Source organism: Plecotus auritus (genome assembly GCF_963455305.1).
Source record: "Plecotus auritus genome assembly, chromosome: 9".
Classification (NCBI taxonomy): Eukaryota; Metazoa; Chordata; class Mammalia; order Chiroptera; family Vespertilionidae; genus Plecotus; species Plecotus auritus.
Window position 1 is genome coordinate 74705066 of NC_137783.1, and position 14799 is coordinate 74719864.

The 14799-nt window shown below is 39.5% G+C and overlaps 1 protein-coding gene and 1 pseudogene across 6 annotated transcripts in view; both read right to left on the reverse strand.

Annotated features, from left to right (window-relative positions):
• ALG9 (ALG9 alpha-1,2-mannosyltransferase) overlaps positions 1-14799 on the reverse strand; it is a 122598-nt gene that overhangs the window by 86717 nt on the left and 21082 nt on the right. For all 5 annotated transcript variants that reach the window (XM_080642432.1, XM_080642436.1, XM_080642433.1 and 2 more), the window contains 2 exons: positions 13107-13194; positions 12308-12413 (listed from right to left, as the gene is read on the reverse strand). In XM_080642432.1, coding sequence (XP_080498558.1) covers positions 12308-12413; positions 13107-13194 — 194 coding nt within the window. The remainder of the gene's footprint in view (positions 1-12307; positions 12414-13106; positions 13195-14799) is intronic.
• On the reverse strand, positions 10551-11197 carry LOC308257688 (large ribosomal subunit protein eL13-like; annotated as a pseudogene). The gene has a single exon. The product of its transcript is annotated as a large ribosomal subunit protein eL13-like (transcript).

Sequence of the window (14799 nt, forward strand, 5' to 3'; positions counted from 1 at the left end):
TAAATGAGTAAATTCTTGATACTGTAGGATTCACAGTTTGTCTGGTTTGTGTTGACAACTACTGTACTACCGTACCGTATACAGGTAATAAATTTCCTTTATTTTCATTTAACAATAAATGTGTACCATATTCTTCTTCATGGAAAAATAAGACATCCCCTGAAAATAAGACCTAGCACGTCTTTGGGAGCAAAAATTAATATAAGACACTGTCTTATTTTCGGGGGAACACGGTATCTTCCAAAACTCAGTCAGAGGGAATCAGAAAACCTAAATAGGCTGATAACAACTAATGAAACTAAAGCAGTAATAAAAAAAACTCCCAGCAAACAAAACTCCTGAACTTAATGGATTTACAGGCAAGTTTTACCAAATGTTCAAAGAACTAACACCTATCCTTCTCAAACTATTCCAAAAAATTCAAGAGGAGAGAAGACTTCCAAGCTCTTCTAAAGAGGCCAGCATTGTCTTAATTCTAAAACCTGGTAAAGACACCATAAAGAAAGAAAAGTACAGGCCAATATCCCTGATGAACATAAATGCCAAAATCCTCAACAAAATATTAGCAAATCAGATTCAGTATTAAAAAGGTCATATACCATGACCAAGTCGGATTTATTCTGGGGATGCAAGGCTGGTATAAAATTCACAAATCAATAAATGTGATACATCACATAAACAAATTGAAGATGCATGTCAAACTAAAAAAGAACTTGCAGAAAGATTAAACGTTGTTCAGCAAACAATTTCTGATCATTTACAAGCAATGGGAAAGATTTTAAAGGAAGGAAAATGGGTGCCACATCAACTGAACGAAAGACAAATGGAAAACAGAAAAGTCATCAGTAAAATGTTGCTTCAACCGCACAAAAGAAAGTCTTTTTTGCATCGAATTGTGACTCTCGATGAAAAGTGGATTTATTTTGAGAATCCCAAAAGCACAAAATCACAGGTTGAATAGGTCAACCATCAACATCAACTGCAAGGACAAATCGCTTCGAAAAGAATGCTCTGCATTTGGTGGAATCAGGAACGTGTGGTGTATTATGAGCTTCTAAAACCAGGTGAAACTGTTAATACTGATTGCTACCGACAACAAATAATCAATTTGAACACGCTTTGATTGTGAACTGACCAGAATGTGCCTGAAGACACGGCAAAGTAATTTTGCTTCATGATGACGCACAATCACACACTTCAAAACCAGTTTAAGACACATTAAAAGATTTTGCCTGGGAAGTATTAACCCACCCGCTATATTCACCAGACCTTGCTCCTTCAGATTACCACTTGTTCCGATTGATGGCACAAGCACTTTCTGAGCAGCATTTCAAAACATACGAAGAAGTGGAAAATTGCGTCTTTGAATGGCTTGCCTCAAAACAAGAAAAGTTCTATTGAGACGGTATCCACAAATTACCTGAAAGATGGAGGAAATGTGTAGCTAGCGATGGACATTATTTTGAATAAAGCACTTTTGATGTTTCTCTTGAAATTACAGTGTTTTCTTAGATTACATAATCCACCATTATTAACTGGTACACCTAGTATGCACCCCCATGTTTACAGCAGCGTTATTTACAATAGCTAAGATTTGAAAACAACATAAATGCCCATCTGTAGATTAATGGATAAAAAAAAGCTGTGGGACATTTATGCAGCTGTTAAAATAAAAAGAAAAGAGGGATCTCTTACTCTTTGTGATAGCATGGATGGACCTGTTAAATATTATGCTAAATGAAGTAAGTCAGTCTTAAAAAGACAAATATAACATGATCTTGCTTATTTGTGGAATCTAATGAGCATAATGAATTGACCAACAAAGTAAGACCCGAATCATGGAGGCCTGGAACAGATTGACATACCTTGATGTGGGGTTGGGGGATGAGAAGAGATAAAGCAAAGAACTTGTATACTTATACTAGAGGCCCGATGCATGAAATTTGTGCATGGGTAGGGTCCTTAGGCCTGGCTGGTGATCAAGGTCAATCTGTGGGGCAACCGGTGGGGCGATTGGGGGTCCCTGCTTGCACCCACCTTGGCTGGCCTGGCGCCACCCGCCGCCACTGCCAGTGAGGGCCTGCGGGCTGGGGGCAGCTCCTGCATTGAGCATCTGCCCCCTGGTGGTCAATGCAAGTCATACTGACTGGTCGTTCTGCTGGTTGTTCCGCAGTTCGGTCGATTTGCATATTAGGTTTTCATATAGATAGATGCATAGCCCATGGACATGGGCAATCTTCATCCAATAATGCTTGTAATTGTTGGTCTTCAAACTTTTTCAGTTGACCTGGATGTTCTGTATTTCACATAGAAATCATCACTTTTAAAGCGTTTAAACCAGCATTTACAGGTATCTTGAGATGAAGCAAGCTCACCATAAGCTTCCCAAAGTATACAATAACTTTTTCTTCAAAATAATGAATTAAAACTTCCCAAGCAAATGCTCTCTTTTTTGGGCACGAAATTCGACATTTTTAAGTGTAAAAATATCTATGATGTTAACACCTTCAGCAAATTTGACATATGAAGTTTTGAAGCTTGTTGTCAATACAGCAAAATAGCATACGTATCAAATTGCATATACAGTATGTCAACATATGTGTAACTCCATCTATTGAAAAAAATCTGCATTATTAACTGGTACACCTAGTATATTCTTTCTGATTGAAGTTTTGGGTTTTTCTTAGGATATATTCCCAAAAGTAGTATTGCTAGGTCAAATGAAAGGTCCATTTTTAATTTTTTGAGGAAACTCCATACTGTTTTCCACAGTGGCTGCTACAAGTCTGCATACCTCCAATTGTTCAGCAGTGAACTAGTATTCCCTTTTCTTCACATCCTCGCCAGCATTTGATATTTGTTGATTTTTTTCATGATAGCCATTCTTACAGGTGTGAGGTGGTATTTCATTGTGGTTTTAATTTGCATTTCTCTGATGATTAGAGACTTTGAGGATTTTTTCATATGTCTCTTGGCCATTTGTATGTCCTCTTTGGAGATATGCCTATTCAGGTCTTCTGCCCATTTTTTATTGGATTGTCTTCCTTTTGTTGCATTGCATGAGTACTTTATATATTTTGGATATTAACCCCTTGTCAGATGTATCATTGGTAAATGTGTCATCCCATACAGTGGGTTCCCTTTTTATTTTGATGGTGGTTTATTTTGCTTGCAGAAGCTTTTTATTTTTATGTAGTCCCATTTATTTTCTCCTTAGTTTCCTTTGCCTTAGGTCAGTGGTTGGCAAACTCATTAGTCGACAGAGCGGCAAACTGCGGCTCGCGAGCCGCAGTTTGCCAACCACTGCCTTAGGTGATGTATCCATAAACATATTGCTACATGTGATGTCTGAGATTTGATTGCCTATGTTATCTTCTATGATTTTTATTGTTTTATGTCTTACATTAAGTCTTTTATCCATCTTGAATTTATTCTTGTGTATGGTGTAAGGTGGTGGTCTAGTTTCATCTTTTTGCATGTGTATGTCCAGTTTTCCCAACACCATGTATTGAAGAGACCGTCTAGAAACCATTGTATGTTCTTGCCTCCTTTGCCAAATATTCATTGACCATAATGATGTGGGTCAATTTCTGGGGTCTCTATTCTGATCCATTGGTCTATGTGCCTATTCTTGTGCAAGTACCAGCTTGTTTTGGTTACAATGGTTTTGTAGTATAGTTTGATATCCAGCATTGTGATGCCTCCTACTTCGTTCTTCATTCTCAATATTGCTGCAGCTACTCAGGTCTTTTATGGTTCCATATAAATTTTTGGAGTGTTTGTTCTAGCTCTGTGAAGTATGCCTTTGGTATTTTAATGGGGATTGTGTTAAATCTATAGATTGCTTTGGGTAGTATAGACATTTTAATTATGTTAATTCTTCCAATTCATGAACATGGTACATGCTTCCATTTGTTTGTATCTTCCTCTATTTCTTTTTTCAATGTTCTATAGTTTTCCAAGTATAGGTTTTTTACCTCCTTGGTTAAGTTTATTCCTAGGTATCATAATTACTTTGATGCAATGGTAAATGGGATTGCTTTTTTAGTTTCTCCTTCATCAATTTCTGGATGTTGATTTTGTATCCAGCTACATTGCCAAATTCATTTATTAAGTCTAGTAGTTTCCTGGTGGAGTCTTTAGGGTTTCCTATGGAAAATATCACATCATCTGAGAATAATGAGTTTTACTACCTCCTTTCCAATTTGGATGCCTTTTATCTCTTCTTCTTGTCTGTGCTGTGACAAGGACTTCCAGTACTATGGTAAATAAGAGTGGTGAAAGTGGACATACTTGTCTTGTTCCTGTTCTTAAGAGAAACACTTTTAGTTTTTGCCCATTGAGTATTATGTTGGCTGTAGGTTTGTCATATATGGCCTTTATTATGTTGAGGTATGATCACTCTATTCCCACTTTACTGAGTTTTTATCAAAAAAGGATGCTGGGCCGAAACCGGTTTGGCTCAGTGGATAGAGCGTCGGCTTGCGGACTGAAGGGTCCCGGGTTCGATTCCGGTCAAGGGCATGTACCTTGGTTGCGGGCACATCCCCATTGGGAGGTATGCAGGAGGCAGCTGATCGATGTTTCTCTCTCATCGCTGTTTCTAGCTCTCTATCCCTCTCCCTTCCTCTCTGTAAAAAATCAATAAAATATATTTAAAAAAAAAAAAGGATGCTGGGATTTGTCGAATGCTTTTTCTGCATCTATTGATATGATCATCACGTGGTTTTTATCTTTCAATTTGTTTGTGTGATATTCACGTTTGATTTGCAAATATTGTACCAGACTTGCATCTCCAGAATAAATCCCACTTGGCCATGGTACATGATCTTTTTAATATATTACTGGATCCGTTTTGCTAATATTTTTTTGAGGATTTTAGCATCTGTGTTCATCAGGGATATTGGCCTGTAGTTTCCTTTATCTGTAGTGTCTTTATCTGGTTTTAGAATTAGAATAACACTGGCTTCATAAAAAGCTTTGAAGTGTTCCTTCTCTGGAGTTTACTGCAATAGTTTGAGGATAGGTGTTAATTCTTTGAATGTTTGGTAAAATTCTCCAGTAAATCCATCCAGTCTAGGACTTTTGTTTGCTAGAAATTGTGTGTGTGTGTGTGTGTGTGTGTGCGTGTGTGTGTTTAATTACTGCTTCCATTTCATCAGCTGTTATCAGCTTACTCAGGTTTTCTGATTCTTCCTGGTTGAGTTTTGGAAGATTGTTTCTAGGAATTTGTCCATTTCACCCAGGGTGTCCAGTGTGCTGGCATAAAATTGTTCATCGTATGTGCTTACAATCCTTTGTGTTTCTGTGGTGTCCATTGTTATCTTGCCTCTTTCATATCTGATTTTATTTATTTGGATCCTCTCTGTTTCTTGATGTGTCTGGCTAGGGGTTCATTGATTTTGTTTATCTTTTTAAAGAACCAGCTCTTGGATTTATTGATCTTTTGTACTTTTTTTTAGTATCTGTGTCATTTATTTCTGCTCTAATCTTTATTATTCCCTTCCCTCTACTTCTGCTGGGCTTTTCTTGCTGTTCTAATTCATTTAGTTGTAGGGTTAGATATTTTATTAGTCCTTTTTCTTGTTTCTTGAGGTAGGCCTGTAGTGCTATGAACTTCCCTCTCAGGACTGCTTTTGCGGTGTCCCATAGGTTTTGGGTGCTTGTGTGTTCATTTTCATTTGTTTCCAGGAAGTTTTTAATTTCTTGCTTGATCTCATTGGTAACCCATTCATTGTTTAATAATATGCTATTTAGCCTCCGTGTGTTTGAGTGTTTTTGAAGTTTTTTTTATTGTAGTTGATTTCTAACTTCATGCCATTGTTATCCAAGAAGATGCTTGGTATTATATCAATCTTATTGAATTTGTATAAACTTGTTTTGTGCCCTAACATATGGTCTATCTTTGATAATGTTCCATGTGCACTTGAGAAGAATGTATATTCTGTTGCTTTGGGGTGAAATGTTCTGTGAACATCAGTTAGATCCATCTGATCTAGTGTGCCATTTAAGGCCTTTGTTTCCTTGTTAATATTTTGTCTGAAAGATCTATCCAGTGATGTCACTGGGGTGTTAAAGTCCCCTATTATGACTATTGCTGTTAATCTCTTCCTTAAAGTCCATCAAGAAATTTTTTTGTGGTCGCTGCCTCACCATCAGAGAGGATGGCGTCCCACCTGGCTCCCAGCTTTGTTTCTATCTTTCTATCTGGTCTCTTTCTTTCTTTTATTTCTTAATCAGAAAAAAAAAAAAAAAAGAAATTTTTTTGTGAGCTTGGGTGCTCCTATATTAGGTGCAATATGTTCACAAGGGTTGTAGTTTCTTGTTAAAAGATTCCATTTAGTGTTATGAAGTGGCCTTCTTTGTCTCTTGTTATGGCCTTTGTTTTGACATCTATTTTATCTGCTGTGAGTATTGCTACCCCAGCTTTCTTCCCTTTCTATTTGCCTGGAATATGTTTTTCCATCCCTTTACTCTCAATCTGTGTGTACCTTTTGTTGTGAGGTGGGTCTCTTGTAGACAGCATATATATGGGTCATATTTTCTTATCCATTCAGTCACCCTATGTCTTTTGACTAGAGCATTTAATCCATTTACATTTAAGGTTATTATTGATAGGTATTTATTTATTGCCATTTCTATTTTCTTTATGCCTAGATCGTCTCTCTCTCTCCTTTTCTTCTTCTTCTCAAAGCAGCCCCTTTAACATTTCTTGCATTGCTGGTTTAGTTGTAATGTACTCCTTTAACCTTTTTTTTTTTTTTTTTTTGGTCTGGAAAGCTTTTTATTTCACTTTCAATTTTAAATGATAGCCTCCCTGGGTACAGTAGTCTTGGATTTAAGCCCTTGCTTTTTATAACTTCTAGTACTTCATGCCACTCCCTTTGGCCTGAAGTGTTTCTATTGAGAAATCAGTTGACATTCTAATGTCCATATTACTCAGAGTATCTATAGATTCAACGCAAACCCTATTAAAATACCAGGAGCATATTTCACAGATCTGGAACAAATATTCCAAAAATTCATATGGAACCAGAAACCCTGAATTGCCACAGAAATCTTGAGAAAGAAGAACAAAATTGGAACGATCACAGTACTACATATCAAACTATACTATAAAGCCACTGTAATCAAAACAGCCTAGTACTGGCACAAGAGTAGGCATATAGATCAATGGAACAGAACAAAGACCCCAGAAATCGACCCACGCCATTATGGTCAATTATTATTTGACAAAGGAGGCAAGAGCATACAATGGAGTAGACAGTCTCTTCAATAAAGGGAGTTGGAAAAAATGGACAGAAGCATGCAAAAAAATGCAACCAGATCACCAACTTACACCATACACAAGAATAAACTCAAATGGATAAAAGACTTAAGTGTAAATTGCAAAGCCATAAAAATCCTAGAAAAAAACATAGGCAGTAAAATCTCAGACATCTCACGTAGCAGAATTTTCACTGATATATCTCCTAGGGCAAGAGAAAAAAAAGAAAAGAATAAACAAATGGGACTACATCAAAATGAAAGGCTTCTTCACAGCTAAAGAAACCATCTGCAAAATGAAAAGAGAACCCACTGTATGGAAGAACATATTCTTCAATAATACATCTGATAAGGAGTTAATTTCCAAAATATATAAAGTACTCATACAACTCAACAAAAGGAAGATAAACAATGCAATTTAAAAATTGGCAAAGGGCCTGAACAGACACTTCTCCAAAGAGGACATACAAATGGCCAATAGACATATGAAAAAATACTCAATTTCACTAATCATCAGAGAGATGCCAATTAAAACTACAATGAGCCTTAGCTGGTTTGGCTCAGTGGATAGAGCGTCGGCCTGCGGACTGAAGGGTCCTGGGTTCAATTCCGGTCAGGGGCACGTGCCCGGGTTGTGGGCTCAATCCCCAGTTGGGGGCGTGCAGGAGGCAGCCGTCAATGATTCTCTCTCATCAATGATATTTCTCTCTCTCTCTCTCTCTCTCTCTCTCTCTCTCTCTCTCTCTTTCCCCCCGCCTTCCTTTATGAAATCAATAAAAATATATTAAAAAAGAAAAAAACTACAATGAGGTATCACCTCACACCTGCCAGAATGGCTACCATCAATAAATCAACAAACAACAAATGCTGACAAGGATGTAGGGTAATGGGAACCCTACCCAGTACACTGCTGGTGGGAATGCAGACTGTTGCAGTCACTGTGGAAACAGTACGGAGATTGCTCAAAAAATTAAAAATGGAACTTCAGTTTGACCCAGCAATCCCAGTTCTGGAAATATATCCTAAGAATCCCAAAACACCAATCAGAAAGAATCTATGCACCATTATGCTCACAGCAGCATTATTTACAATAGCTAACACCTGGAAACAGCCCAAGTACCCATCAGTAGATGAGTGGATAAAAAAGGTACATTTACACAATGGAATACTATGCAGCTATGAAAAAAGAAGGCTCTCTTACTCTTTGAGACAGCATGTATGGACCCGGAGATAATTATGCTAAGGGAAATAAGCCAGTCAGGGAAAGACAAATATCAAGTGATCTCACTTACATGTGGAACCTAATGAACAAAATAAACTGATGTACAAAATAGGTTGAGAGACATGGAAGCATGTAACAGACTCACAAATCTCAGAGGGAAGGAGAGGGTGGAGGGTGGGTAGAAATTTACTAAGGAATTTATATGCATAACCCATGGACAGAGACAATAGTTCAGTGAAGGCCTGGGGTGGGCAGGAGCTGGGTGGAGAATCCAATTTTTTTTTAAATATATTTTTATTGATTTTAGACAGGAAGGAAGAAGGAGAGATAGAAATATCAATGATGAGAGAGAACCATTGATTGGCTGCCTCCTGTTCACGCCCTACTTGGGATCAAGCCTGCAACTGGGCATATGCCCTTGACTGAAATCGAACCCAGGACCCTACAGTCAGTCCATGGGCCAATGCTCTATCCACTGAGCCAAACCAGCTAGGGCAAGAATCCAATTTTTATAAAGTAAACTCAAATTAATAGTTTATTCACCCATACATAGCAGATATCATGCTTCTAGTAGGTTCCATGTAAATCAATTTCTAATGTGCCATCTGGGTCTGAGAGAAGTCTCCCTGGTCTTGTAGAAGGAAATAAAATTTTACAAGTGAACTGAAGCAAGCGGCAACTAAAAATATGCAAACTCTCCCTAGCTAAGGGGAGACAACTGCAGGCAAAGCTTAAAATTGGGGCTGTTTCTCACATCCTTGGGGATCTTGGAGCCATAAAAGAGCCTTTTGAAATTCCTTCACTTAGCAATTATTCTTTAACCATGCAATTTGTGAATTCCATTCACCGAACAAAACAGCTTATTTTAACCTATTAGTTGCCATCTAAAATAACAATATTCCCCCAAATCCCAGGAGGCCTAATTCAATTTCATTCATATGCTTACTTTATTTTTTTTTTTTTAATATATTTTATTGATTTTTTACAGAGAGGAAGGAAGAGGGATAGATAGTCAGAAACATCGATGAGAGAGAAACATTGATCAGTTGCCTCCTGCACACCCCCTACTGGGGATGTGCCCGCAACCAAGTTACATGCCCTTGACCAGAATCGAACCCGGGACCCCCCAGTCCGCAGGCTGACGCTCTATCCACTGAGCCAAACCGGCTTTGGCTCATATGCTTACTTTAAATCTCCTCACTCAATCTGCTGGTTCTATTGGCAGAGTGGCACAGAAAAATGGTGGGCATGGCTTAAATTGATAATATATTAACCTGCTTCATTTATAGCAGAGCCCATTCATATACAGAATGCTCTAAGAACTTCAAAAGATTAAGGCAGAAGAAACTACACTTCTTTTAATGAAAAACTGTCTCATAAATTACTGACTGACTTGCATGACCTGATCAGAAAGATCTCTCTAGCTCATCCCCCTATAGCGCTCACTAACTCAAAAGCCCTCGGGGGACAAATGACTGGCTAGGGGGAAAAAAAGAAGAAATGACTGACTGAAAGAAAGGCATCAGGGAGGGGTGGAGATGACAGTAAACTGGGGAATGCATCCCTGGACTAAACGCATTCCTTTTTCTTAACCCTACACTGGCCAAACTATAGTGGATAATAAAATGAGTTCTATGGAAAGGAAGCTCACTGAGTGATCTGATCATAAATGCCTAGCTGGGCAGGTCATGGTGAGTAGTCACACCCCAGACATATATTATTTAGTGAAAGGGTTATCGTTGCCTTAAGCAAGTCCTGACTTTAGTTTCTGTGCATCTAGGTTAATATACCTTTGAAATAACTCTTTTCAGACCCCTAAAAAAAGCGTGGTCACCTTCATGAAAGCACATAATCTCAACCTGTAATCAGATCCCTGCCTTGCTTTCTCTTATTCTCAAGTAATCTTCCTTACCTTCCTTCCTTAATTTCAAATGCATAAAAGAAACTGTTATGTTTTGGAGCATTTGAGATCTTGCTTCGGGCATGTGTTGTCAGTTTGGCTCAAATTCTTATAAAAATTCTCTACAGGTTTGGGCCTTTTTTTTTTTTTTTTAATCACAAGTTGCCAACAGCACTTTATTTTTTCTTTTCAACATCCTGTTCTGCAGCTTCTTTGGCTCTTTTTGCCCTGATGCCAAAGAGCCGGGCATTGGCACGGGCCATTCGAAGACTGGCAAAAGCCTTGAAGTTCTTCTCCTCTGTGATGACCCTGGCTTTCTCTTTCTTGTAGACATTCCGTATGGCATGACTGGTCCGGTCAGCTGTGTGGCCAATTTGAGTTCTTCAGCAGAACTGTCTCCCTTCTTGGGGGCGGAAGGCTTCCTGGAGAAGAGTATGTGCTTGGAGCAGTACTCCTTCAGCCGCTGCATGTTGGCCTGCAGGGACTCGGTGGACTTGTTCCACCGCCTCGGATCCACTGAGATCCCAGTGGTCCGGGCCACCTTTTTGTGGATGCCAGCCACCCGTAACTCTTCCAAGCTGAAGCCCCTGCCAGCTCAGCTCGCACTTTGGTGTGGTACCTCATGGTGGGGCATCTCACTATGGGTCCGGACACAGGGCAGGGCGAGGGGCGATGCAGCGTGCTTTGGCTTGCCGGAACTTGCGTCTGCGGATCTTCCATGCCGGCTGGTTAAACCACATGGCAACGCGCTGCTGCCAGTCCTTGTGGAAGTGGGGCTTTAGGATCATGCCGTTTCGGCTGGGCGCCATGGCTGCTGCCTACCGGCCCACCTCCCCCGAAGGAGAACCGGTTTGGACCTTTCTTAGGTCAACACTACTTACCTTCTCATGCTGACCCTCCCCTCCTCGACACACACACACACTTGCTATGCTTTGTCTACAAATTTTTTAAACTTTTCCCCCTAATGCCTGATACTGAAGTAATGTGAATTAAAAAAAATAATTAGTAGTACCAAATGTGTACATGTACAACTCCAAGGTGTTAACAATTGCTATATGGAGATTAGGGGATTATGAATGTTTTTATTTTTGTTATCATATTAATTTTCTAATGAGAAGAGAAAAAAGTAACTTTTAATAAAAAAAGAGTAGTATCAAGAGTTATGGCATACTCAGCAGAGTCCTCGCTACTTTGCAACTGAGAATAACAGACAGCAGGACCAACAGAAAGCTAAATGTAACTTATTAATCAAGGAAAAACATTTAGTAGCAACATATCATCACTGAGCTATATTCAAATACATTTGTTTTTTAAATATGTTTTCATTGATTTCAGAGAGAGGAAGGGAGAGAAATAGAAACATAAATGATGAGAGAGAATCATCAATCGACTGCCTCCTGCACGCCCCCTATTGGGGATTGAACCACAATCCTGGCATGTGCCGTGACTGGAATCGAACTGTGATCTCCTGGTTCATAGGTCGATGCCAAGCCACTGAGCACACCGGCCGAGCAACATTTATATATTTATTTGTTTGTTTGTTTGTTTATTTATTTATTTTTAAAATGTATTTTATTGATTTTTTTTACAGAGAGGAAGAGAGAGGGATAGAGAGTCAGAAACATCGATGAGAGAGAAACATCGATCAGCTGCCTTCTGCACACTCCCCACTGGGGATGTGCCCGCAACCAAGGTACATGCCCTTGACCAGAATCGAACCTGGGCCCCTTCAGTCCGCAGGCTGACGCTCTGTCCACTGAGCCAAACCAGTCAGGGCAACATTTATGTTTAAAATAAGAAAATAATATTACCAGCAAAGAAATGCCATATTTGGTCAAATGAGGCAGTTGAATTAAAATTTCAAAGCCCAGACAAATTAAGCTATCTCCTAATTCTTGCCCAATCTCATAAGGCCTTACCATAAAGATCAGGTCCATGTGGAGTAAAGACATTATACAAAACAATGTTGAGTGGTGCAATCACCAACTTCCCATAATAGTAGCTGTCGATGACCACCACAGGCACCTGAAACAGAGCAGAAAATACATAGCAATTGCAGAGTTTTGCTCTGGCAACATTCTCACATGCTAATAGGACAAACTTCAAAATCAAAAACAGAATCAACTCCTAATGTTCTCTTTCCCACATCAGAAGGTGCTTCCACACAGTGGAATATACAGATGATGTATTACAAAATTATATACCTGAAACTTATATCCTATCTAATAAAAGAGTAATATGCAAATTAACCATCACCCCACTACACCAACAAGCCACACACACCAGCCAATCAGGAGCAAGTATGCAAATTAACCCAACCAAGATGGCGGTTAATTTGCATATCCAGGAGCAGAGCGAAGACTGAAGATAGCGTAGAAGAAGGAAGCCAAGCGCAGAAGGGAGCGAAGTTGCAAAGAAGCAAGCAAGCAAGCGGGGCTGTGGAGAAGGGTGGGGGAGAAGGGAGGGAAGCAGGCAGGGCGGGGGAGAAGGGAGGGAAGCAGGTGGGACAGGGGAGAAGGGAGGAAAGCAGGCGGGGCGGGGGAGAAGGGAGGAAAGCAGACTGCCACAGGAAGCCCTATTGCAGGAATCTTCCTGCAATGGGCCTCTAGTAATGTTATAAACAGATGTTACCCAATAGATTAAATTAAATTAAAATTTTAAAAAAGAAGTTGCTGTCACTACAATTTTAGAACAAAACAAGGAAAAGAGAAAACTCACCAGAAAGAGTATGAGAGCCACCAGCGACCAATGGAGAAAACTCTTCCACCTGTGTTTCATGACCAGCAAGTCAAAAGCAATAGGTAAACTATTTAACAGAGAAACAGAAAGTGGGGAGTTAAATACTTAGAATATAGACAGGTCAGATTCACACACATCGAGCAGAACTGAGAATAACATGTCTCTAGCAGTTGTACTGAGGAAGAAAGGTGGTACAGGAGAGGATTTCTTCTAAAAATACACTGTTCTCTCCCTAACTGGTTTGGCTCAGTGGGTAGAGCATCGGCCTGCGGGCTGAAGGGTCCCAGGTTCGGTTCTGGTCAAGGGCATGTACCTTGGTTGCGGGCACATCCCCAGTAGGGGGTGTGCAGGAGGCAGCTGATTGATGTTTCTAACTCTCTATCCCTCTCGTTTCCTCTCCGTAAAAAATCAATAAAATATATTTTTAAAAATAAATAAATAAATAAATAAATAAATAAATAAATAATACACTGTTCTCTTCAGGACCCATCAGAGTGCTATGCACCCACAATGCACAAGAAATATAAATATTGAGCTTCTGGAATGAGCTCTGTTTTATACATATTTATGTCTAATGGACATTTAAAATATATTCATTATAGCCGAAACCGGTTTGGCTCAGTGGATAGAGCGTCAGCCTGCGGACTGAAGGGTCCCGGGTTCGATTCCGGTCAAGGGCACGTACCTTGGTTGCGGGCACATCCCCAGTAGGGGGTGTGCAGGAGGCAGCTGATCGATGTTTCTCTCTCATCGATGTTTCTAGCTCTCTATCCCTCTCCCTTCCTCTCTGTAAAATATCAATAAAATATATTTTTTAAAAAAAAGTATTTAAAATATATTCATTATAAGGTAAATACAGCCTACTGTTCTATACCCATCCTGCCAAATAAATACTGATCTCTCCCTTTCGTGATATATAAGATTTTAGCAATATCATATTACAAACGACTTCAATTCTGATATACCCTCTTCCAATACCATTTGTTCTTCTTCCTTTCACTTAAGTTCCTCAAGCAAGGAATATGTATGTTGCCTTCACTATTTCTTCCTTAAGGTCTAGCATCAAGCTGTAAAGACTGACCTCGGCCACACCCACTATCTCTGCACAAGTCTCACTCCCTTTGTCTATCTGCTTTTGCACAAAGCATCTGTTCCTTCCTCTTTAGACTCCCTAGCTCCTGTTCCTTTTTGGACTCTTCTCTAATGCTCCTTTCTAGGCTTCTTTTTTTCCCTATTCCATGGTAGTGGCCTATTATGGTCATAGCTCCCCAAAACAAGTTTCTGTTTTTCTTTCTGCACTCATTTTCTCAGTAGGTGCTTCCCCTCTTGCTGCATGAACAATCACCTTCATATCCATGACTTCCAAATCTAGGATGCCTGTCTAAGCCTTTACCCATGCTCCAACACAAAGAATTCCCTCCCTACATCAATCTATTCACACAGAATCCACCCAAATGTCAACTATAGGCTCTATTCCCACCTCCTGCAGACATCTCTGTGACTGTCACAGAACATCATCTTTTATAATTTGAATTTCCACATTCTATTACCTATATTTTGCATTAACATTTGTGTTTTCATTTTTTTCCTCCCCAATGGTTACATTTCCATGTGCTATAGTTCTCCTTTGGTAAGACAGGGTTCTTTGGAAAAGACAATGCTGGGGAAAACA